Source organism: Phocoena phocoena, chromosome 20 (genome assembly GCF_963924675.1).
Source record: "Phocoena phocoena chromosome 20, mPhoPho1.1, whole genome shotgun sequence".
In the NCBI taxonomy this organism is placed as follows: Eukaryota; Metazoa; Chordata; class Mammalia; order Artiodactyla; family Phocoenidae; genus Phocoena; species Phocoena phocoena.
In genome coordinates, this window is record NC_089238.1 from 6,520,803 (window position 1) to 6,546,552 (window position 25,750).

At 49.0% G+C, this 25,750-nt stretch overlaps 1 protein-coding gene across 5 annotated transcripts in view; it reads right to left on the minus strand.

The window, feature by feature from the left end:
* The window catches only part of MYH14 (myosin heavy chain 14), an 84,935-nt gene that overhangs the window by 17,814 nt on the left and 41,371 nt on the right, over positions 1 to 25,750 (minus strand). For all 5 annotated transcript variants that reach the window (XM_065899723.1, XM_065899722.1, XM_065899721.1 and 2 more), the window contains 14 exons: positions 25,589 to 25,749; positions 24,348 to 24,456; positions 21,443 to 21,574; positions 20,400 to 20,606; positions 17,709 to 17,846; positions 15,777 to 15,900; positions 15,027 to 15,198; positions 12,911 to 13,123; positions 12,190 to 12,334; positions 11,324 to 11,530; positions 6,836 to 6,940; positions 6,591 to 6,743; positions 5,113 to 5,361; positions 531 to 743 (listed from right to left, as the gene is read on the minus strand). In XM_065899723.1, the coding sequence (XP_065755795.1) occupies positions 531 to 743; positions 5,113 to 5,361; positions 6,591 to 6,743; positions 6,836 to 6,940; positions 11,324 to 11,530; positions 12,190 to 12,334; positions 12,911 to 13,123; positions 15,027 to 15,198; positions 15,777 to 15,900; positions 17,709 to 17,846; positions 20,400 to 20,606; positions 21,443 to 21,574; positions 24,348 to 24,456; positions 25,589 to 25,749 (2,328 nt within the window). The remainder of the gene's footprint in view (positions 1 to 530; positions 744 to 5,112; positions 5,362 to 6,590; positions 6,744 to 6,835; positions 6,941 to 11,323; positions 11,531 to 12,189; positions 12,335 to 12,910; positions 13,124 to 15,026; positions 15,199 to 15,776; positions 15,901 to 17,708; positions 17,847 to 20,399; positions 20,607 to 21,442; positions 21,575 to 24,347; positions 24,457 to 25,588; position 25,750) is intronic.

Here is a 25,750-nt window from a genome sequence, read left to right on the forward strand (position 1 = left end):
TGTTTGTGGAGCGCGTCTCAGGCTGTATGTCGTGCTAAATTGTCTTCATTTTCTTTCTCTCTGAGTCACATACACACAAGGTGAGTGGTTCTCACGCTCTGTGTGTACACATGAGCAAGCGTGCTTAATGGAAGATCCGCCTCACGTTCCATGAACACACACCGGTGAATACGTATTTTTTTTTTTTTTTTTTTGTTGAATACGTATGTTTTGTAAGCAGCTCTCGTGTTCAGTGTGTGAACACATATGTCTGCTGGAAGATTCTCCTGTCCTGTGGCCGTGAACACGCACGGTGACGACTGGCTCTCCTCACTTTCTGTGTGTGTTGTCTGCACGCGTCTGCTTGGCAGAAGATTCTCCTCCCGTTCTGCGCGTGTGCACGAACACGTACGTCTGGTACGTGAACGTGGGGCTTTGACGCTGGTTCCCTTCACCCCGCGTGTGGGAGAGCACACACGTGTGTACGTGCGCCCCAGCGTCACGGGTGCTTGTGTTGCCACGTGTGTGTCCCCGGACGGGGGGCTGCTCACGCTCTTGCCGACGTCATCCTTGCTGCTGAGCAGCGCCTCCAGCTCGGCCCGCAGCGCCCGGTTCTGCCGCTCCAGCTCCTCCCGCGCCTCCTGCTCCTCCTCCAGCGCCCGCGTCAGTGACAGCGCCCGGGCCTCACGCTCCCGGCCCTCCGCCTCGACCCGCTCGCGCTCCTCCACCGCCCGAAGGACGGCTGCCTTCTCCTCCGCCAGGAGCTTCCGGGGTGAGGGAGATGGGGTGGGGGAGACAGGTTAGCTGAAAGGAATGTACAGGGGGATGGGGAAGACAGGGCAGCCAAGGGCAGAGACAGACAGACAGACAGACAGAGGCAGAGACACAAGAGGGAGGTAGAGGGATTAAAGTCGCAACCATGTCCCAAAGCAGCCCAACTCTTCAATGGACCACACGGTTGGTGGGAATGTAAACTGGTGCAGCCACTGTGGAGAACAGTATGGAGGGTCCTTAAAAAACTATGAACAGAGTCACCATATGATCCTGCAATCCCACTCCTGGGCACATATCCAGAGAAAACTACTATATGAAAAGATCCATGCAACCCTATGTTCACAGCAGCACTGTTCACAACAGCCGAGACATGGAAGCAACATAAGTGTCCATCGACAGATGAATGGATAAAGAAGAGGTGGTACATGTATACAGTGGAATATTACTCAGCCACAAAAAAGAATGAAATCATGCCACCGGCAGCAACATGGATGGACCTAGAGATGATCACACTAAGTGAAACAAGTCAGACAAAGACAAATATCATATGATATTGTTTATATGTGGAATCTAAAAAAATGATACAGATGAACTTATTTACAAAACAGAAGCAGATCCACAGACATAGAAAACAAACTTACAGTTACTAAAGGGGAAAAGGGGGGAGGGATAAATTTGGAATTTGAGATTAACAGATACATGCTATTATGTATAAAATAGTTAACCAACAAGGACCTACAGCACAGGGAACTATACTCAATATCTTGTAATAACCTAAATGGAAAATTATCTGAAAAAGAATGTGTATGTGTGCGTGTATATATATATATATATATATATATATATATATATACACATATATACACACACATACATATATATATACACACACACATATATCTGAATCACTTTGCTGTACACCTGAAACTAACACAACATTGTAAATCAACTATACCTCAATTTTTAAAAGTTAAAGGAAATTTTGAGTTGAAAAAAAAAAACCTCTTAAATGGGTCAACTGATCAGCCCCTCATTCTAGATAAACAACTGAGGAAATGGTGTTCCTTTCTTCCTCTTGGGGTAATGGCAGGAAAAAAATACATAAATTTTTAAAATGTACTTCAACCTTCACTGTTTTTTAAGACACAGCAATTGACAATGAAACCTACAAGACGTGCAAAAAAGGAAGAGAATGGGACTCACAGTCAAGAGAAAAATCAGTCCATGGAAACAGACCCACAGATGACCTAGATACTGGGATTATCACACAAGCACTTTGACTGTGTTAAGTAAGTTTCAGGACAAGATGGATACAATGGGTGAAGAGGCAGGGTTATTGCAGGAGGGATTTGAAACTGTAACACAGAACCAAAGAAAAATGCCAGAACTTCAAAATACAATATCTGAAATAAAAAGGTCACTGGATGAAATTGAGAGCAGAATGGACACACATCAGAAGAATCAGTAAACTTGAAAACAGGTCAACAGAGATGATCTAACAGAGCAAAGAAAAAATATTGTAAAAAAAAAATTAGCAGAGCTTTAATAACCTGTGAGACAGTATCATGCAATCAAACATACATGTATTTGGAGTCCCAGAGGAAAGGTTAAAAAAAAAAGGAGAGGAAGAAGTAAAATTGTCTTTAATCACAGAAAATCGTAGCAAATCCAATGGAACCTATAAAACACCTACTAGCACCAAAATGTGAGTTTAGCTAGATCGTAGGATACAAGATCAATAAACAAAATTGATTACTCTTCCATATTCTAGCAATCAGAAATTAAATAAAAATATTTAAAATAGCATCAAAAATGAAATACGTGGAAATAAATCGGACAAAGATGTGAAAGATGGGCACTGAAAAGTATAAAATATTTCTGAGATTAAATTAAAGAAGGTCTAAATAAATGGATATATATATCTTGTTCCTGGGCCAGAAAACTCAATATCATGAAGATCAATTTTTCCCAAACTGATCTACAGATTCAAAACAATCTCAAACCAAGGAGATTTTTTTTTGCTGTAGAAATTGACAAACTGATTGTAAAATACTGAATACACATGGGAATGCAAAGGACCAAGAAGAGGTAAAATAACTTCGAAAAAGAAGAAAAAATTGGAGAACTAATGCTATCTGATTTTCAATATCTATGCAAAGCAAGTCAGTGGAGAGAGTCTTTTCAACAAATAGTGTTTGAACAACTGGATATCCAGATACACATAAAATTAACTTGGAGCTATGATAGCACCATATATAAAAATTAACTCAAAATGGATCATAGAAAATTAAAAGAAAAATGGATCATAGACCTAAAGGTAAAACCTATAACTAGACAACTTTTAGAAAAAAACTCATAGAAGGAAACCACTGTGACCCTAAGTCAGACAAAGATTTCTCAGACACAACACCAAAAGCATAATCCACAGAATAAAAAATTAAAACATTGGACTTCATCAAAACAAAAACTTCTGCTCTTTGAAAGTCTCTACTAAGAGAATGAAAAGAAAAGCCACAGACTGGATGAAAATATTTGCCAAGCAATATATCTGATAAAGAACTCATATTCAGAATATATAAAGAACTTTCAAAATTCAATGATAAGAAAAGAAACAATCCTTTTTTAAAAAAAAAAAAAGGCAAAAGATTTGAACAGGGACTTCACCAAAGAATATGTATGGATGGTAAATAAGCACATAAAAAGATGCTCAACATCGTTTATTAGGGAAATGTGAAGTAAAACCACTACATCTATTGGAAACGTTAAAGTTTTATGCATGACAGTCAAAAACTAGAAACAGCAACTCAAATGTTCATCAACAGTATAGTACTTTTCAAAATGTGGTCTATAAAGGGATAATAATCAGCAGTTAAAAAAAAAAGAGGAATGATTTATTGATGCATGCAAAATCATGGATGAGGGGCTTCCCTGGTGGCGCAGGGGTTAAGAACCCGCCTGCCAATGCAGGGGACATGGATTCAAGCCCTGGTCCGGGAAGATCCCACATGACGTGGAGCAATTAAGCCCGTGCGCCACAACTACTGAGCCTGCGCTCTAGAGCCCGTGAGCCACAACTACTGAACCCACGTGCCACAACTACTGAAGCCCACGCGCCTAGAGCCCATGCTCCGCAACAAGAGAAGCCACTGCACCGCAACAGAGTAGCCCCCGCTCGCCGCAACTAGAGAAAGCCCACGCGCAGCGATGAACAAACACAGCCAAAATTAATAAATAAATAAAATAAATTTATTTCAAAAATGGATGAATCTCAAAGTAATTTTTTCAAGTGAAAGAAGCCAGTCAAAAATGAGATTTATATAAAAATAATTTATATAGAACTCTAGGAGATACAAAACATTTTTTAAAAACGTTTAAAAAATGTTTGATGATCTATGGAATGGTATTAAGCAGTCAAACACACATGTATTTGAAGTCTGAGAAGAAGAGGAAAGAGAGAGAATGGGGCAGAAAAATATCTGAAGAAATAATGGCTGAAGATTTCCACATCTGATCAAAAACACCACCCCAAAGATACAGGAAGCTTGGCAAAGATAAATACAAAACCCCACAGCTGGATATCATAGTCAAACTGCTAAAAACCAAAGAGAAAGAGAAAAAATTTAAACCAGCCAGAAAACCACATCACACTACCTGCAGGGAAACAATGCTTTGAGTGACCACTAACTCTTCATCTGAAACAATGGAGGCCACAGATCATGGAATGATCTCTTTGAAGTGTGGAAAGAATAAAACCGTTTACCTGGAATTCAACAGTCAGTGAAAATACCTTTCAAAAATGAAGGCAAAATAAGGACTCTCACATTTTGCAGATGAAGAAATTGAGGCACAGAGAGGTCGGGCGATTTGCCCAAGCCACACAGCCAGAAAGGGCCTCAGCTGAGATTTGAACCTCAGGGTTGCCTGATCTTAATGCTCTGGGGTTCTGAGAACTTTATTCCATCCTCAGATTGCCAGCTCCTTAACATTATCCCCATCTCCTAGATGGGCAAACTGAGGCTCAAGTGGGACAAGCGGTCTGCCTGAGGTCCACAGGAGTCAGCAGGAGAAGCAAGGTGTGTTATTTCATTTCATCTTCCTACAACCTTCTGGTGTACCTTCAGGACTCTTTTGGGAGTAAAAGTGGGTACCACCAATAATTATTTTGAGGCAAGAGACATAAGCCAGGATGGATGGGTGTCCTATTTTACAGAGGCTCAGAGGGAAGAGGCATCTGGCCCTAAGGTCCTCCCAAGTTCACAGCTGAGCTGCGACATCACATGTTACTGACTGCTCACAATGACCATGGGCAGCGTGGATCAGCATCCCAATTTCCCAGCTTGGTAACCCGAGGTGCCTCACCTGGTCGAACTTGCGCTGCTTCTTCTCCAGCGCGCTCACAAGCTGCCGCTGCTGTTCCAGGTCCACTGTGGCATCGTCCAGCTCTTGCTGCAGCCGCCGGCGGCCCCGCTCCAGCCTCTCCACCACTTCTGTCTTTTCTGCCAGGCGCTGGGTCAGGGCCTCAACCTCTCGGGTGGCCCGGCGCCGTGCCTCCTCCCCTGCCTCCAGTGCCCCCGCCTCTTCTTCCTGGCGCCGCCGCCACTCTGAGAGCTGGGGTGGGGGAGGAGAGAGAGGGAGGGTGTCACTCAAGGCTGCGATCCAGGTGTGAGTTGGTGGGGCCCCATTTCCCAGATGAGGAGACTGAGGCCTGAAGGGGGAAATAATTCACTTCATTGGGCACTTCTGCCTCATGAGTAGGGATGAAGTTGTGAGTTCTATGAGCCCCAGCTCCTCCAGGAGGTTAAAATGGTTCTCATCAGGGCCCAGAAGATGGATCAGGGCTGGGCTCTGTCCTGGGGAACCCCCAGTCTGGTGGGGGAGACTGAACATCACAGCCAGGGTGATGGAGGCTAAGGTAAAAGAAGTATGAGACCCATGGGAGTCCACAGGAGGGGTTCAAAAATCTATTTAGAACATTCAAGAGAGAATTCCTGGAGGAGGGGGCATTTGTGATGGATCTTGAAGTATGCATAGGAGTTTTCCAGTTAAAGAAGGATATCTGCAAGCATACATTCATCACTCATTCATTCAACAGGCATTTCTCAAGGTCTCCTATATGTCAGGCTCTATGTTGGCCTATGCTGGGGATCCAGACCTAACTCTGATGGGGTCCCACTTTCAAGGTGCTCCCAGTCTGATGGGGGGACTCACGGGCAAAGACAGTTCCAGCCAGGGTGACTGGAGTGGGGACAAAGGAGAAAGAAGGGTTGTGGGAGCCCAGAGCCGAATGGTCAGGGTTTTCCCAGAACAGGAGAGGCTGACGCTAAGTCCTGAAAAATGAAAAGGGTGCTCCCAAGAGAAGTGAAAAAAGAGATGAGAGATGAATACAGCTAAACATGAAGGAAGGACCAGAGAGTGCAGGGCCTCTGACATCCAGCTGAGAGGCATGGGTTTTGTCCGGGGGGAGCTGGAGAGCCATGGGAGGTCTGTGAGCTAGGGAAGGGCAGGGTCAACTCAGGGTGTAGAAAGACCATGTGAAGTATGAGCTGGAAGGGGAGAGACTAGGGGCAGGGAGGTTTGAAGGGAGGCTGAGATGAGGATCCAGGTGGCTGGGGCTGTGGGGACAGAGAGTAGGGAATGAAACAGAGAGTTGGGGACAGGAGGGATGGGGGTCTGCACCTACAGGCTCTGGGGCTGAGGGAGAGACAGAGGCGGGTATGGCTTGAAGGGGTCTGGCCTATGACATGCTGGGCAATGGGGCCACCCGGAGCAGGGGAACCCAGGAGGAACAGGCTGGGAGACTGGGCATCCCTTTGAGATCTCCCTGCGGGGCTGTTCACCTGGGCCTGCGCAGCCTGCAGCTCGCGGCCCGCCCGCTCCCTGGCAGCTGCCTCCTCATCCAGCTGCTCCCGCAGCCCTGCCGCCTCCGCCTCCAGGGCTCGTGCCCGGGACCCCAGGGTCAGCTTCGCTCTGGTCTCCTCCTGCAGCAGCTCCTGAAGAGGGATGGGAGAATGGATGTTACGTGTGGGCAGGAGTGAGGGGAGGCCTGGGGGGAGCCCGGTGGTGAGAGGTGGGCTGGGATCACCTGGGCATCGTGGAGCTGGGCCTCCATGCTGGTCAGCTCCTTGCTCAGCCTGATGGCTTTGGACTCGGCCTCGCTCAGTGCTCCAGACACAATCTCGAGTTCAGCCTGCAGGGAAGGGACATCTTCTAATGACGACTTCCAGCCAGCCAACCCCTCTGCTCCTCTGCCTCTAATCCCTACCACCATTGCTGGTGAGGATGCACCAGCATGGAAGGTGCAGCTGCCATGGAAACCAGTCTAGCAGCTCCTTAAAATGGTTCAATGCAGAGTTTCCATACAGCCCAGCAATTCCACCCCTAGGTGTGTACCCAGGAGAAATGAAAAGAAGTCTAGGCAAAAACTTGTACAGGGGTGTTCACGACAGCATTATTCGCAATTGCTGAAAAGCAGAAATAACCCAAATGTCCATCCACGGATGACTGGATAAACAAAATGTGGTCTATCCAGACAATGGAATATTATTTGGCCATAAAAAGGAATGAAGTACTGACACGTGCTACAACATGGATGAACCTTGAAAACATTATGTTAAATGAAAGAAGCCAGACACAAAAGGACAAATATTGTATGATTCCATTTCTATGAAATGTCCAGAATAGGAAGTCTAGAGAGACAAAAGAAGGGGATTAGTGGTTGCCAGGGCAGGGGGTGGGACTGGAGGATGATGGCTGCACAGTACAGGATTTCTTTCTGGGCTGATGAAAATGTCCTAAAATTAGGTTACGGTGATGACTGTACAACTCTATGAATATACTAAAAACGATTGAATTGTACATTTTATTTTATTATTTTTTAAAATATTCATTTATTTATTTTGGCTGTGCTGGGTGTTAGTTGTGGCATGTGGGCTCTTAGTTGTGGCATGTGGGATCTAGTTCCCTGACCAGGGGTCAAACCCAGGCCCGCTGCATTGGGAGCACAGAGTCTTACCCACTGGACCACCAGGGAAGTCTCAAATTGTACATTTTAAATGGGTGAATTATACGGTATGTGAGTTATATTACAATAAAGCTGTTCCCCCGGCATGCACATCACCACCACAATGATCCCGGGTGCAGCTCCTGGTCTCACGTTCCTTCGCTGTAGGAATCGGGCAGCAGCTTACCACTTTCTCCCCCCTGGACTGTTGCCTCCATAGGGTAGGACCTCATCTGCTTTGTTCCCTGCTGTGTCCTCAGGGCTCAAAACAGAGCCTGGCACACAGTAGGTGCTCAGAAAATGTTTGTTGGGTGAGTGCCTCCAGCACATATGTGTTACCCTGAACCTTCTTCTCTCCCTTTTTGAGGTTCACTTAACAAACAAGGTTGGGTTCAAATTCTGGCTGGTAAGAAAATTTATCTGAAAATTTGGAAATAAGAAAAGGCAGTGGTCAGGCATCCTTTAGAAAGGACAGGACTGGGACTTCCCTGGTGGCGCAGCGGTTAAGAATACACCTGCCAACGCAGGGGACATGGGTTCGAGCCCTGGTCCGGGAAGATCCCACATGCTGCAGAGCAACTAAGCCCGTGCACTACAACTACTGAGCCTGTGCTCTAGAGCCCGTGAGCCACAACTACTGAGCCCGTGTGCCACAACTACTGAAGCCTGCGTGCCTAGAGCCCGTGCTCCGCAACAAGAGAAGCCACCGCGATGAGAAGCCCGCACACCACAACGAAGAGTAGCCCCCGCTCACAGCAACTAGAGAAAGCATGCATGCAGCAACGAAGACCCAACGCAGCCAAAAATCAATCAATCAATCAATAAATCACTTTGTTGTACACTTGAAACTAACACATTGTAAATCAACTACACTTCTATAAAGCTTACATTTGATTGCCCTTTGGGACATTAACCGGTTTGTCTCTGACTGCGCCATTTCGTTCTGGCATTCTTTCTTTTGCTGACTACACACACACACCAATTTGTTGTTGTTTCTCTCCTTGAACATCTTTGACATTCTGCTGGATCCCTCATTAATGCTTTTTTTAAAATATTTATGTTTTTATTGAAGTATAATTGATTTACAATGTTGTGTTAGTTTCAGGGGTACAGCTAAGTGATTCAGTTATACATACATTATACACATATTCTTTTTCAGATTCTTTTCTCATATAGGTTATTACAAAATATTGAGTATAGTTCCTTGTGTTATACAGTAGGTCCTTGTAGTTCATGTATTTTATATATATTAGTGTGTATATATTACTCCCAAATTCCTAATTTACCCCTCCCCTGCAACTTTCCCCTTTGGTAACCATAAGTTTGTTTTCTATGTCTGTGAGTCTGTTTCTGTTTTGTAAATAAGTTCTTTTGTATCATTTTTTTAGATTCCACATATAAACGATATCATATGATATTTGTCTCTGTCTGACTTACTTCACTTAGTATGATAATCTCTAGGTCCATCCATGTTGCTGGAAATGGCATTATTTCATTCTTTTTCATGGTTCATTATTGCTTTAAATAAATCTTTGACATGGGCTTATTATGTCTTTGTATGACAGTCATGCTTTGAACTTCTGAAAATGATATTTTGAGCTGACCTTGGTACCTCCTGGCTGTGTGACTTGGGCAAGTGATTCCTATCTTTTTAAAAAAAAAAAAATTTATTTATTTATTTGGCTGCGCCAGGTCTTAGTTATGGCATGCAGGATCTTCGCTATGGCATGAGGGATCTTTTAGTTGAGGAATGCATACGGGATCTAGTTCCCTGACCAGGGATCGAACCCGGGCCCCCTGCATTGGGATCATGGAGTCTTAACCACTGGACCACCAGGGAAGTGCCTGATTCCTATCTTTTTGGTGCTCAGTTTTTCTCATCTGTGAAATGGGGATGATAACAGGACCTACCTCCCAGGGCTGCTTTGAAGAGTCAATGAAATAATGAACGTAAAGTGACTAGCTCAGTGCCTGGCATATACCTGTGCTCAATATATAGGTACATCTGACAATTTTTGAGAGCCTACTGAGAACCCAGGAACTATTCTAAAAGCTTTCCAAGTTTAGGCTCGCTGGATTCACACACCGACCCTATGAGGCAGATACTATTATTAGTCTAAGTTTACATAAAGGGAAGCCGAGGCACAGAGAGGTTAGGCAATTTGCCTAAGATCACACAGCAACAAGTGGTGGAGCTGAGATTTTAGCCCAGGCAGAATGGCTCTAGAGCTGCCCTGTCCAATACGGTAGCCACTAGCCTTAGGTGGCTATTTAACTTTAAAGTAATTAAAATTAAATAAAATGAAAATCCAGCTCCTCAGGTGTACGCCTCACATGCCAGGTGGATAGTGCAGTTACAGAACATTTCCATCACGGAAGAAAGTTCTACTGACCAGTGCAACCTAGAACTCCCGCTATCAGCCCCCAGACTCTACTCTTGGTGTCACTTTTATTTCTGTAACACGTAAAGTGCTTAGGAGAACAAGCACTACATAGCTTAATTCCATGGGGGCAGCCCCTAGCTGTCCCCCCACATCCCTTCTCCCCTGGTCCCACTGTGACAGGCTGTTAGGTAGGCCCGTGGCTGCCAGCTAGAAACTATATTTCCCAGTCTCCTTTGCAGCTAGCTGTGGTCATGTGATTATGTTATGGCCAATGGAATGCAAGCAAAGTGATATATGCAAATTCCATCCCATCCTCTTTTCCCCTTCCTAAGCTGGAGCACACAGGTGCCCACAATCCAGATTTAACTCTGAAGATGAGGTCAATGCCCTCAGGGATAATGGAGTGACCTCATGGAGCATAAGTGTCCCGCCAGCCTCCACTGCTTACTCTGAGCCTCTTTCCTGAGACGGAAGACACATGTCTTTTATTCAAGCTGATGAATTCTGGAGTCTCTTTGTTATATCGACTTAACTTTCACCTTAACTATAGACTCTTTTAATCCTGAAATTGAAAATGGTAACAGTGGTTTCCCCGCCTTGGGGTTGGGGAATTAAAAGTCATTCTTACCCTCTTTCTCCTTCTTTGTATTCCCAGTAATAAACAGGTATTGGTCGCTTAGTTAAAAAACATAATAAAATTTTAAAAACCCACATTTTTTCTAACAGTCATAGTATGATATTGTCCTGACACAGGTCCAAGTATTCACGCTGGGTTTTTCTAATCAGACCACGGATTATTTAAGACCAGAAGATAAGAGGGTGGAGGGTGGGCGCTGTGGCAGGGTTAAGAGCTACAGGATCAGTCATGCCTGGGTTCACGCTTTGGCTCTGAGGGACCCAAGACAATCAACTTCACCTCCCTGGGCCTCAGTTTCCTTGTGTGTAAAATGGGAACAATATTAGCACTTCCCTCAAAGAAGCATTAGGAGGAGCCTTTGGCAAAATACACAGGATGTTTGGTGCATAGTAATCACTCACCAAATACTAGCTATTAATGTGTGATTATGTTGGAAAAGTTGGAAAGGACAGTAGGGTTGCTGTGGACCAAACTGAAGTCCAGAGGGGGCAGGCATCTCACCCAAAGCCACACAGCAGAGACCACCCCCTACCTAGCCGCCCCACTCACCTGGGCTCGCTGCAGCTTCTCAGTAGCCTCTGCTCGTGCCCGCTCCCCATCGCCAGCCCGGCCCTGCACCTCCTGCAACTGTGACTCCAGGCGACGCCTCCGTTGCTCACCCTCCTGACGCGCGGTCTGCAGGTTGCTTAGCTCCGTCCGTAGCTCAGACACTTCAGCCTCCAGAGCCAACCGGGTCTTCTCCCATGTACCTTTGCTCTGGTGGGGGAGAGAGACAGCAATGATTTTATGATTCCCTTTCTCTACCAGACCAGGCACATGAACGCCCCAAGTCCTTTGTACTGTCTATTCCCTCTGGAACTCCTCACTGTTCCTTAAAGACCCAGGCACATTCCTGCCTCAGGGCCTTTGCACTGGCTGTTCCCTCTGCCTGGAACATGTTTCCCTGTGATGCCAGGATGGCTCACCCATCACCTCCCTCAGTTTTTTACTCAGATGTCATCTTTTCACTGAATCTCTCCAAGGCCTCTCTATTTCAAATCACAACACGCCCCCACCTGGCCATTAGCACTCTGAAACCTCTTTTCCTGTTCATCATCTTCCCGTAGCACTTATGACCCCGCTATATATTATGAATGTGTTTAGATTGTTTACTCTCTGCCTTGCCTGCTAAAACGTGAGCTCCACGACGGAAGTGGGTATTGGTTGCTTGGCTCACAGCTGGGGCCCCCAGTACCAACCCGGGAATATACTACATATTCAATTAACATCTGCTGAATGCAAGATGGATCAGGGACATGGATACGTGAGGAGAAAAATGCGCTGGCCTAGAACCAGCCAGAGGTACCTCCTCCAACCCAGCATCCTGCTTCCCCTCCCCATGGCTCCCCATACACTCCTCCCCCATCTCAACCCACCCTCCGGGCTTGCTCCAGCTGCTCTGCCAGCTCTCCCAGTGCCTGGCCATGGCGCTGCCGCAGCTCCTGCACCGCCACCTCATGAACGCGCGTTTCCTCCTCCAGAGCCTTCTTCAACTCTGTCACCTCCTGTTCTCTCTTGGACCTTTTATTGGGGAAGGGGAAGGGAACAGAATTTCAGAATAGAGGAAGGCTGGGACTTTGAGGGAGCCCCTGACTGCTGGTTGTGCCTCCTTTTATTCTTTCCCTCCAAGGATGGGGACCTCACTCTACATTCCCCAAGGGATCTGGGCAGTGATGCTGCAGAAGAAGGGTGGCTTTAAGGGTGAGCTCCTAGGCATCTTTCAAAACCCTATTCAAAAGGCCCCTTCTCAAAGAAGTCTTTTTGGACTCCCTCCCATAGAGTGATACAAGGGCCCTCTCTGATCATCCACGATGCCCTGTCGTACTCCATTAAAGCTCACTTTGTTCTGCACTGTGTCTGTCTTTGCCCGAATCTGCCTACCCCTGGACTGGGAGTTCCTGAGGGCAATGCCTGAGTCTTGACTCATCTCTGTCCCCAGCGTGGCCCACGCTGGGCCCAGAGCCCGTGTCCAATAAACAACGGTTGAACGACTAAACAACTGTGTGGATGGAGAGCTTGGACCCACATCCTTTTCCCTGCTCCGCCCCTAGCCCCCATGTGCCCCACCTGTGCCAGCTACAGGCCACCCAGCCTCACCGGAGCTCCTGCTGCGCGTTGGTGGAGTCCAGCGTGTCCTCCAGCTCGCTCCGCAGTGCCTCCAGCTCCTCACCCAGGTCCCGGCGCTGCTTCTCTGCCTTGGCCCTGGCTGCGCGCTCAGCCTCCAGGTCCTCCTGGGCCTCGGCCAGCCCCGCTTGTGCTTCCCGCAGGGATTTGAGCAGCTGGGCCCGGGCCCCGCCCTCATCCTCTGCCCTGGGGGTGGACGAGGACCAGGGGGTTGGTATAGGGGCAGGCAGGGGGTGGGGACGATTTCTAGGGGTTGGAGGGCCAGACACGGCCAGTCCCCGGTTAAAAGCCCAGCTCTGCCCTTGGGCATGTGTCTCCAGTACTCAGAGCCTCAGCTTTCTTAGCTGTAAAATGGGGATGACACCACCAGTAATCACAGGGACACTTATTAAGTTCCTGCCACTTGAGAGCACTTTATCATTTTGTGTAACATTCATGCCAAATGAGGAAACTGGGGCCCAGAGTGGGAAAGTACTTGCTTGCCCTGGTCACACGGTCAGTGGGTGGCTGACCCCAGAGTCCCTCCTCATAACCCCTATGGGATCGACCTCTTGCAAAGAGAAGCTGAATGGAGCAGCAGCGTGGACTCTGGGTTAAATGGCTCAGGGAGGTGGTCCAGTGGTTAGGACTCTGCACTTCCACTGCAGGGGGGTGTGGGTTCGATCCCTGGTCTGGGAACTAAGATTTCACAAGCCGTGCGGCAGCGGCCAAAAAAAAAAGAAAAAACAAAAAAACCCCTGTAAGAATGGCTCAGGGAGATGCACCGACCATGGTCTGTATCTATCCCCTGCTCGGCCACCTGCCCTGGCAAGCGACAGCTTCTCTGAACTGCGGGCTCCTATCTGTGAGAAAGCGTGACTGCCCCCCTTCACAGGACTGCCGCGAGGTTGGCAGTGTAGCGCCAAAGGCTACATGTTATATGATTCCACGTGAAAGAGTAAGAATTGGCAAATCCTATGCGGACAGAAAGCAAATCGGTGGTTGCCGGGGGTTGGGGGGGAGGGGAAACTGGAAGTGACTGCGTCATAGGATTCTTTTTTTGAGGTGACGAAAATGTTCTGAATAGAGGTAGTGGTTGCACAACATCGCAGACATACCAAAGGCCACTGAACTGTATGCTTTAAAACGGGTAATTTTTTTTCTTTCTGGCTGTGCCACGCATCTTGCAGGATCCCAGTGAAAGCACGGAGTCCTAATCGCTAGGCCACCAGGGAACTCCCTAAAATGGTTAATTTTGTTATGTGAATTTCACCTCAATACAAAAGAAAACGGAAGAAAATAACGGCAATAACGGAAGGTAGGAACAGACACACGCAGCGTCTAATGAGGGCTTAGGGTATGCCAAGCATGTTCTCAGCCCCTTCTCATTTAATCCCTACACTAATCCTAGGAGAGTTTCTATAATCATGCCCTTTTGCCAGATAGAGAAACTGAGGCTCGAGAGGTGATGTCACCCAGGTGAGCTCACATGGCCAAAAAGGGGAGGAGCCAGGATTTGAACCCAGAAGTCAGGCTGGAGGGTGCGTGTTCTTAACCCACCTCCACCAACCCCGTGTCCCATCGATTCTCAGATGCACGTTTTCCCCACATTGTAACCTCTCTGAAATCAAGCTGCGCCCATACACAAGGGCACCTCAGGTCGCATGGAGTGCAGTGGGTGAAAAGCACTTGAAACACCGCGCATCATATCTGGCACACAGTAAGTGCTCAATAATTGTGAATGGCTGTAAGTATGACGATTATGATTCCTAAGACGGCCAGACCACCTACCAATCACAGCGGATTCTGGGCTGTTTGGTTTTGAGAGGCTGGGGTTGTGGGAGAAGAAGAAATAGCATTTCCTTGCCTCTGTGCAAGAAACTGTGTAAGTCACCAGACACGTAGGGCCCGGTTTCAGTCTTCCCTTAACCAAGTGGGCTTGGAACTCTGTGTCCATCTTACAGAAGGGGACACGGAGGCTCAGAGTGGGTGTGCACGGCTGGTGAGCGGCTCGGCCGAGCTCTGTACCTGCGGGAGGGTCTCGCCAGGCGCCCCCAACGCTGGCAGGCGGCGCCCCCGTGCTGTGCACCCCACCCGGCCCACTCCGCACCTGGCCAAGGCGACCTGCAGCTCCTCCTCCTTGCGGCCCAGCTGGGCCCGCAGCTCCTCCGCCCGCTGCTGCTGTTCCACCATCTGCTCCTGCAGCTCTGAGCCCTCCACGTCCAGCCGCCGCTTCAGCTTCTCCAGCTCCTGGCGGCTCTTCTCCTCCTTCCGGAGGCGATCTGGAGGCGGGAGGTGGGGGGGTGGGGCATGCACAAGGGAGCCAGACCCACACACCCAGGGAGACCCACGGCCCCCGCAGTCAGGCTGAGCTCAGCGTCTCTTTCCACCCCTCCCGCTCTTTCCCAGCTTCCCCATCCCTGGGATCGCCCACTGGTCCCCAGACCCCCAGATGCCTTCTCCCCTCCGCCCCCCAGGGACAGCCCCTGCTCCTGCTTGCTGGCTCTCTCTGCCCTGCCCTTTCCTCCCTGCCTCCCCGGCCTCCTCCTGTGCTCTCTCCCTTCTGTTTCTGCTTCTGAGTCCACAGCAAGGGACAGAGATAAAAAAGTGTCTGAAACAGCTAGTGGGACCGTCAGATTGAGAGTGACCCAAGACACTTAGGAGAGAGTGAGAGAATTGGTTGGAGAGAGACAGAAACAACTTAAGAGCTGGGAGGACACCTAACCTGTCCCGAGTCTTCTTTCCTGCCCCCATTTAACAGATATGACCACTGAGGCCCCAGAGCACATGAAGGTCACCCGAGGTACCCCCTGACCCCGCTGGAGTGTGCACGGGCCCCCACTGAGGGGCAGGTGCTCACCCTCCATGTCTGCAATCGTGGCCTCGTATTTGAGTCGAAGCTTATTGAGGCTCTTGACTTTCTCCTCCTCCTCAGCTGCCTGGGATGAGAACTCGGCCAGACGCTCCTCCAGCAGCTTCCGCTCCTGAGGGTGGTAGGAGGTGGGGGTGGGGCATTAGGGGCCCGACCCTCATCTTTGATATCTTTCTCATCTGCGTTTCTGCTTATCTCCATCCTTCCCTGACCTTTCCTGCTCCCACCCCCTTCCCTCCTTTTGCATTCTTTAGGGTCTAGGGACCCGTCCTACCCCCACGGGGTTCACGCCTGTTAACTGTGGAGACTCCCACTATTTGAAGGACACCCCCATTCATTAACCCATTGGCCCACAGATGGATACTGAGGTTGATTCAAATCAATTGCTATTATAAACAACACTGCAGTGAACATCTTTGCACATGTGCTGCACTTATGGGTGAGTTCTGGAGCCTTGTGACTACTACAGGTCCAGCTCATGGACCAGCAGCATCAGCACCAAACGGGAGCTTGCTAGGAATGGAATCTCAGGTTCCACCCGAGACGGCTGAATCAGAATCTCCATTTTAACAAGTTCTCCATATAATTCCTGGGCACGGTGGAGTTTGAGAAGCACTGACCTGGAGCAGCTCTTTTCTTTTTTCTTTCTGTTTATTATTTTTATTTATTATTTTATTTTTTAAATTTATTTTTGAGCAGCACTTTTCAAACTGTCAGTGGTTTTGGAAATCAAGGCAGGGGGTCAGCACTACCTCAAAAAGGAACAAATAGAACAGAGCAGAAGAGAAGAGCCACCGCATCCAAGGAATGTTGCAAAAAACTGTGCATCCTTGAGCTCTCAACTCAGGCACCATTGCCTCCAGGAAGCCTGCCCTGACTACCCCTAGCACAAGTCAGGCCACCCCACTTCCATGGTTTTCTGTTCTTTTCTGACCGTTTATAATTAGTTCATGATGTGTGGTTATGTTGATTTCCTGGGGTGACTCATCTAGCTTCCCTCTCCCCCCATGCCCCTGTGAGGACAGAAATGGTTTTCTAGTTAGTTAAATGCCATATCGCCTGTGCCTAGTCCAGTCCTGGCTGTGCCATGTTAAAGATGGTGGCAGACTCTTCACCATGTCCCCAGCCAGAGGCAGAGTCTAATTCCCCAACCCTTGAATCTAGACTGAGTCTGCTTTAAGCTCAGTGGTCTGCAGACCACAGCCTGCAGGCCAAATATGGCCCACTGCTTGTGTTTATAAATAAAGTTTTATTGGGACACAGCCACGCCCATTTGATCACAGACCACCTGTGGCTGCTTTCATGCTACAACGGCAGAATTGAGTGGTTGTCACAGAAACGGAGTGGCCTGCCAAGGCCCGAATATTTACTATCTGGCCTTCTAGAGAAAATGTTTGCCAACACCTGATCTATAGAATTCAAGGGAAGTGATGCCGTGTCAGTTCCAGCCTTAAGCCTTTCAGAGACCTGCCCACTTCCACTTCTTTTTCTGGGAGCCCTGAGCTGCCAGGTGAGAAACCCAGGCTCTCCCGTGGGCAGAGAGGTCACACAAAAGAGCACCTGGACACCAGCCCTCCAGCGCCCGCCACTACGTCATCGCGACTGCCTAAGGGGACCACAGTCCAGCCCACCCACACAACGATGGGATGTAATGAAACGGGGGTCGTTTTTAGCGATGCGGCCTTGGGGTGTCGGATGATCCAGAGATAGATAATGACACATAATAGCTGCTCAATAAATACCAGCTTGAGTGAAGCTGTGACAGAGACGCAAGGAGCTGGAAAGGGTTCAAAGGAGACACAGCCAAGACCGAGAGTTTGAAGACCCCTAGAGGTGGGGCAAGCTGGGGGGGATGCAGAGAAGGACCTGTGCTCACCAGTGAGCCCACTCCCCCTGCCCTTGGGGTCACAGCCCACCCACCTTGCTCAGCTTGGCGTTCTGATCTTCCAAGAGTAACAGATCCTCCCCAAACTTTTTCAGCTTTGCCTCCGTCGTCACTTTCTCCAGCTGCAGCTTCTGCCGGGCCCCTTCCTCAGACTCGAGGTGGGTCTCCAGCTCCTGCAGTGGGGAGAAGGCAGGGTTGAGGACCCAGCGGCTGGGGACTGACGTGTCATGGGAAGGATGGGTGGAGGGGATGGTTCACGGATCTCCGGGGCTCATGGCTCAGACAGGTCCACAGTCTGGGTGGGGCTGGGAAGGATCCAACGCTTACTTTTCATTCATTGGGTCAATAAACACTGATTGAGTGCCTGGTGGGGGCCAGGCACCGTTTGAGGTATTAGGATAGATAAAAATCTTTGTCTATCACATTGAAATCACATTCTTGTATGTGTGTGTGAAGATTATAAACAATAAACATGTCACAGAGATGGGCACCGTCCACTACAGCAGTCACCAGGCACGCGGGGCGATTTGTGGTGTGAGACTGGAAATTAAGATTCAATATTTTGCAATGACATGGACGGACCTCAAGGGCATTATGCTAAGGGAAATAAGTCAGACAGAGAAATACAAATACCAGACAATCTCACTTATGAGTGGAATCGAAGAAACAAAACTAAAACAAGAAAAAAACACAAGCTCAGGGCTCTCCTGGTGGCGCAGTGGTTGGGAATCTGCCTGCCAACGCAGGGGACACGGGTTCGATCCCTGGGCCAGGAAGATCCCACATGCCGCGGAGCAGCTAAGCCCGTGTGCCACAACTACTGAGCCCAACTGCTGCAACTACTGAAGCCTGCGTGCCTAGAGCCTGTGCTCCACAGCAGGGGGAAGCCACCTCAATGAGAAGCCCGCGCACGGCAAGGAAGAGTAGCCCCCACTCGCCACAACTAGAGAAAGCCCACACACAGCAACGAAGACCCAACACAGCCAAAAATAAATAAATAAATGAATAAATAAAAACGCAAGCTCAGGGAATTCCCTGGTGGTCCAATGGTTAGGACTTGGTGCTCTCACTGCCGAGGGCCTGGGTTCAATCCCTGATCGGGAAACTAAGATCCTGCAAACTGAGTGGCACAACAAAACAAAACAAAACAAAACCCACAGGTTCATAGATGCAGAGAACAGATTGGTAGTTGCCAGAGGTGTGCGGGTAGGGAGGTGGGAGAAATGGGTGAAGGGGTTCAAACTTCCAGTTATGAAATAAGTCATAGGGATGTAATGTACAGCATGGCGGCTGTAGCTAATAATACTTTATTGTGTATTTGAAAATTGCTAAGGGAGTAGATCTTAAAAATTCTCATCACAAGAAAAATTTTTTTCTAACTACTTAAGGTGCTGGATGTAAATTAGACTTATTGCAGTGATCACTTTGCAATGTATATAGATATCGAATCATTATGTGTACACCTGAAAGTAATATAATGTTATATGTCAATTACACCTCAATTTTTAAAAATTCAATATTACGTGTGGCCTTGATGGCTGGTAAAATTGGGAGTCCCTATAATGGCCTAATCACAAGTCCTTCTACCTGCCCTGCTACCAAAGACAAGGTCCCCTAACCAATAACCCTCTGTATCCTGGGGACCAGACAGGGTACCTGCTTATCCCTATCTAGTAGGCTTCAGTTACCTGCTAGTCCTTGGAATTATTTAAAACAAACCAATCGGGAATTCCCTGGTGGTCCAGTGGTTAGGACTCTGCGTTTCCACTGTAGGGGGTATGGATTCGATCCCTGGTCGGGGAACTAAGATCCCGCATGCCGTGTGGCACAGCCAAAAAATAAAAAATAAATAAACAAACCAATCACATCTTCCTGCAGGAACCAGGGGTCACCTCATCCTCTTGTTACCACTAGGCTTGCCTCTCACAGCTGCAGCTTGTTCATGCCATTCCTGAATGCAACCCCACTGTGACTCTCTGTGCCATGGTGTCTGCCTCCCTCAGGCTGTGAACATTTGTGACTAATAACGTGCTTTCTGTCTCATCTGTCCAGGATCAGGTGTGGTGTGTTAGGCCATCTCCATAACCACAGGGCAGGATCCCCGCCCCCCTCACCAATGGGGTCAAGAGGAGGTAATTAAAGTACTACTGAGTTCTTAAAATGTGACCAGTCTGAGTCATCGAATTTTCAATTTAATTCGATTTCTTTTAAATTTAAAACCAGTCACTCAATTAATTATTGGGGAACTTTTAAGTGTGTTTGGATCAACTTGGGGATGTCAATCTACTTTTTTTCACAGAAGAAGTTATGAAACACAAATGCAGATGAAGTCCTGCCAATGAAAATTGAGCATCTGAATTGAGACGTGCCTTAAGTGTAAAATACACAATGGATTTTGAAGGGGAACCATGGCAGGGCAGCCTGCCTTGGAATGCAGCAGCACAGAGGCAAATGGAGCCAGGAGATGGAGAGAGGCAGAGTACTGAAGCTACTGCTTGAGCACCCGGATCCAGCCATGCCTGACGCTTACACATTCTAGAGTCTCCCATTAATTTGAAAGCCAAAAAAAAAAGTATTCTTTTTGCTTAAGACACTTGGAGCTGAGTTTTGTTTTGTTTCATTTTTTCAAATTCATGGCCAAAAGAGGCAGGGTTTGCTGAAGCACAGGTGTGTGGGGTAAACAGAAGGGGTGGGGGGAGGCGGCCTCGGGCGCACGGGGGCCAGACCTGTATATGTTGCTGCAGCCTCCTCTTCTCGGTTTGCAGCTGGCGGCTGCACTCCTCCTCCTCGCCCACACGGGCCTCTAGCTCCGACACCACCAGTTCCAGCTCCTGCTTTCGGGCTGCCAGCCGCCCCCGGGTCTCCTCAGTCTCAGCACACAATTCTGCCTCTGCTCGCAGTTGCTCTGCCAGGCGGGCACGCTCCTCTTCCAGCTGGGGATGGGGTAGGAGGTCAGCGTCCGTTAGGTAGTGCTCCCAGGATGGCCCTCAGTGGAGCACAAGGTCCCTCCTGCCCCCTGAGTTACTTTGCCTTTTGAGGCCTGGGGGGCAGGAGGGAGAGATGGAAGACAGTCCCCCATTCTGCTCTTCATCTCAGGATGACCCCTAGTCACCAAGGCAGACCCCTGGGGGCCTCCCTCTCCCTCACCTCCCTACAGCCCATCAGTCCCCAGCTCCATCCCTCCTGCCCCCCTCCTCTCTCCCCATAACCCTAACAGGCTTGAGCCTCATCCTCTCCCAATGGACTCTCTACCCGCTCTCCCAGCCTCCAGTCTCTCCATCTCCAGTCCATCCTCCAAATAGCTCCAGGGAGGACTTTCTATCAGCTCACAGTGCATTTAATACTCCTACGCCTAGAAATTTAACCAAAGGAAATAATTCTGAAAAAACAAACAGAAAAATGCTCAAGAAGGGGTTTGCTTCAGCGTTATTTTAAGATTCCAGAAATACTGGCAACAGTTAAAAGTCCACCGCCTGTGTAGGATAGCCCAGCCCCTGCCCTGCCCGATGCTGGACCAGCCTCCTGATCATCTTGGCTCTGCAGCAACCAGCCCCACCCCCACTCAACACCCTGGCTACATCCCCAGGGCCCCGCTCCCAGCATCTCGCTGCTCAACCACACCAGTTTCCGCCCCCATTCGGCCCCAGTAAACCTCGGTTCTCCGCCAGCCCGCAACCTACCCCTGCCCCCGACCCAGCTCAGCTGGAAGCCCCGCCCACCATAGGCTCCTCCCACCACCACGCCCTCACCCGGGGACCTCGCCCCTTACCTGCGCCACCCGGCCCTGGAGCTCGCCCACCTCGCGGGCACTCTGCTGCTGCAGCTCCTGCACTTTCTGTAGTTCCTGCGCCCGTGCCTGCAGCACCTCATCCTGCCGCGTTACCTGCAGCAGTGGCTTCACCTAGGGGGACAGGAGGGATGGTGGGTGACTGGCTCCCACCGTGGGAGGCCGCTGGGCTCAGGAGCTAAGAACTCACGCTCTGAGCAGGGCCGCATTCCTGGGTTCGCATTTCAGCTCCTCCACTACTGGCCTTGTGACCCCATCAGTCGGAATGAGTGAATGACTTCACATTTGCCAACAGCCTAGAACAGTCCGGGGTACAGTACAAGCAGCACTAAATGTGTCCCTTTTTTGCTACAGGGTCCCTTTGCCTACAGGAGACACTGTGCCTCAAAGTTCTTGGTCCAAGGTCCATAGTGAGAGATGCACTTTACACTGTGTGATTCCAGGCTGGAGTGACAGGCCAGCCCCCCACCCCCCATGAATAACCAAAATGAAAGTTTCACCAAACCACCCTCCCCTTTGCTAAGCGGGATTGCTCTCCTCATGTCTGTTCTATTGTTTTTCTTTGGTTCTCCTCAACTCCGATTCTTCTCAACTTCTCTACTGTATTTGATTCTATTTTATTATCTTCTTTTCTGAGCTAATTCATAGCATTTATCACAGCTATAACTTTCTGTTTATTTGTGGGATTCATTCACGGATGCCTGTGTGGACCAAGAATGTTGCCGGACGTCGCCTGCCATATCGGTAAACAGAGGATGTTGAGGCCATCAAGCCGGGAGCTGCTGCAGCTGCCCCCAACAGTGCACCCCGAGCGGATTCAGGACGGAGGAAAACAGGATACTGGCCCTAGGTCATTAAGGTGCATATCAAAGGAATAATTTCATTCAGCCCAGACTCTCGCATCTTCCCATTCAGAGAAAAGCGGCTAAATTCATTAACTCAAGATGGCTGGGTTTTCTTTAATTAGCAGTAATCTTGATGTTTGACTACCTGGTTTTGTTTGTTTGTTTGTTTGTTTCAAAGCTCCTATATATCCCAGCTCCTCCCTTCCCTCTTTGGAACAGTCCCTCAGAGCTATCTGAGGGCCGTATCCCGGGCTAAAGTCCTCAGTAAAGCCCCAAACAAAACATAATTCTCAGCTTGTAGGTTGTGTATTTTTTTTCAGTCGACACCTGGTAAACCACACCTCCTGTCCCCGGACCTAGGATAGGCAAACTTTTTCTTAAAGGGCCAGCTAGGAAATATTTGAGGCTTTGCAGGCTATCCTGTCTCTGTTTTAACTACTCCATTCAGCTGCTGTAACTCAAAAACAGGCACAGACAATACAGTAACCAAACCAATGGGCATTTACAAAAACAGGTGTCTGGCCCATGGGCCGTAGCTTACCAACCCCTGCCCTAAACTGTGGGCTCCACGGGGCAGGGCACTGTATTTTTTTTTTAATTGAAGTATATAGTTGATTTACAACGTTGTGTTAGTTTAAGGTGCACAGCATAGTGATTCAGTTATATATAACTATATATATTCTTATATATTCTAATATATATATATATATATATATATATTCTTTTTTAGATTCTTTTCCATTATAGGTTATTACAAGATATTGGGTATAGTTCCCTGTGTTATACAGTAGGTCCTTGTAGGTGGGGCATTGTCTGTTTTTATTTACCATTTTATTATTGTACCCTCAAAAGTTACTGGCACATAGTAGGTGCTCAGTTAACATGGGCTGAGGGCATGTAGGCTGACAGTTCAGACGTCATATTCAGAATTACACTGAACAGCTGTGTTTTTGCCTCCAAATCTCCATCCTCCTTCCTGCTCTCCAATTTCCCATTGGGAGAACACCCTGCCTCGAAGCTCACACACTTGGCTCCGCCCCTCTGCATTGGGGAGGCATGTGATGCCGGCCTGGCTCATCTGATGTGTAATGACTGGTTCTGGGATGGTCATATGACTCCAGCCAGGCCAGTGAGAGTGAAACCTGGGACTCTGGCTGGAGCTCTGTGATAAGAAAAGACCACAGTGGCCTAGTTGGTGGCCGCCATGTGGGAAGAGTCTGCAGGGATCATCATGGAGGAAAGTCACATGGGAGGCACAGAATGTCAGATAACTAACATTGTTTGGGCCCTTGTGCAATAAGGGGTTAACTCAGCAGGTCTGGGTTGTTCAAACCCTGCACATTTCAAGGAAAGGACTGGCCCTTGGCTGGTTCCTGCGAGACCATCTCTAAACCTTTGGATTATCCTGCCTGATAAGAGTCCTTTATTTACCTTGACCTCTGGCGGGGCTGGAGTAACTAAGGTCAACCACGTGGACAGTCAAGGGGGTCAATCACATGCCTATGAAAACCCTAGACACTAAGGCTTGGGTAAGCTTCCTTGGTTGGCAATATTCCATATGTGCTGTCATACAGCATTTCTACAAGAATTAAGTCCTATCTGTACAATTCTACTGGGAGTGGACAATTGGAAGCTCGTGTCTGGTCTCTCCTGGACTCTGCCCTGTGCGCCTTTTACCTTTTCTGATTTCAATGTCCATCCTTTCACTGTAATAAACTGTAACCATGAGCATAAGAGCTTTTCTAAGTTCTGTGAGTCCTTCCAGTGAATCATTGACTCCTAGGGGGTCTTAGGGACCTCAACTCAACCCTGGATCCAGCTGCACCTAAAGCTGTCCCATATCTTTTATCCACGTTGGTTTGAGTCAGATTTTTTGTCGCTTGTTACCTCAAGGATCCTGATGAACAAAAGGTGGGCTGATTAGTCCCATTTTGCACATGCACAAAACTGAGGTCCAAACCAAGAAAGTCACTTGCCCAAGCAGACCTGGCCCCAAGGAGCTGTCTCCTTGCCACTTGGGCCACCTCTCCAGGTGCCCTCACCTTGATGAAGAGCCGCCACCACTGCCAGTGTCTCAGCTTGAGGTAAGTTGCACAGTTCCGCTGCATCACCCTCAGAGCACTCTGCTGCTGCTGGCGCTTCTGGAAGGCCCTGGGTGGGGAGATGGGCGGCTGGGACAATGCAGACTCCGCCCCTCCAGGCCCTGTCCCCTTAGCAAGGGAGCAAAGCTCTCTCCAATTAGTCAACCATTATTAAATGCCTACTGTGTGCAAGCACTGCTCTATTATCAGTAAATCTTGTTGGGTTCCGTCTATCAGTCTCTCTGTCCTTGACTCTCTCTGCCCTATTCCCCCCTCTCCGTTCCCACAGCCCCAGCCCCAGTTCAGCCCCAGCCTCATCTTCCACCCACTGGACCCTCACCCCAGCCACCTCCCCAGCTTCCCAGCCTCCAGAGAGGGCTTTCTATGTCCACAGCTGACCCACCCCTCTCCTGCTCCTCAGTGCCCCTGGATATGGTCCCTGCCCCTCTGCCTGGTGTTTGGGGAGTCCTTTATTCTCTGATCCTTCCTCTGGGCCAGTTCCAAGGGAGAAGGAGACTCTCCTGAAAACTCCCTGCATTCCTGAAATGTACCAGGCTCTCACATCACTAGGCCTTGGCACAAGCTGTCACTCCTGCCTGGAACACCTTTCCCATCCTCCTTCATCTACCTGGTCTGAAGGGCCTCTTGCTGTACCTGTATGACCCCCATCAAAGCACATCTCGCCCTGGACTGTGACACTTTGTGCCTGTGTACGTCTCCCCCTCCAGATTGGAGTCCCTTGAGGGAATGGCCACTAAGGTGATCACACGGACCTGGTTTGCCTGGGACTTTCTGTGTTTTAGCACAGAAGATCATGCATCCTGGGAAACCTCCAGTCCCAGGCAAACCGGGATGGTTGGTCACCCTATGGCTGAGTCTAGCTCTTCTCTGTGTCCCCAGCATTGCTCAGGAGCCTCAGGGACTGTAGAACCAAGAAGCCTGGGCATCCAGTGGCTCCATCCTTTTGTTCTCAGCCCTTCTACCATCCTGGAGGCCCTGACATCTGGAGCCAACTGATCTTCTACCATCCTGGAGCCTCCCTGACCCAGCCTCTGGGGCCATCTGGTCAACCTCCTTCCTGACCCAGCCTCTGGGGCCATCTGGTCAACCTTTACCTGAACCAGCCCCTGGGGCCATCTGGTCAACCCCTCCCTGAACCAGCCTTGGCCAACGTGACCCCAAGAGATAGTGTGGAGCCGCACTTGCGAGCCAGGTATCCCCGGGCAGCTGCCTGGAAGGACACAATGATGTCTGTGACCTTCAGGTCCCGCTCTTCTTCTAGCTGGGCCAGAACCCCTGCCCGGAAGAAGATCTTGCTTTGTCCCACGCGGTAGAGGTTGGGGTCCAATTCCAGGGCCTGGATC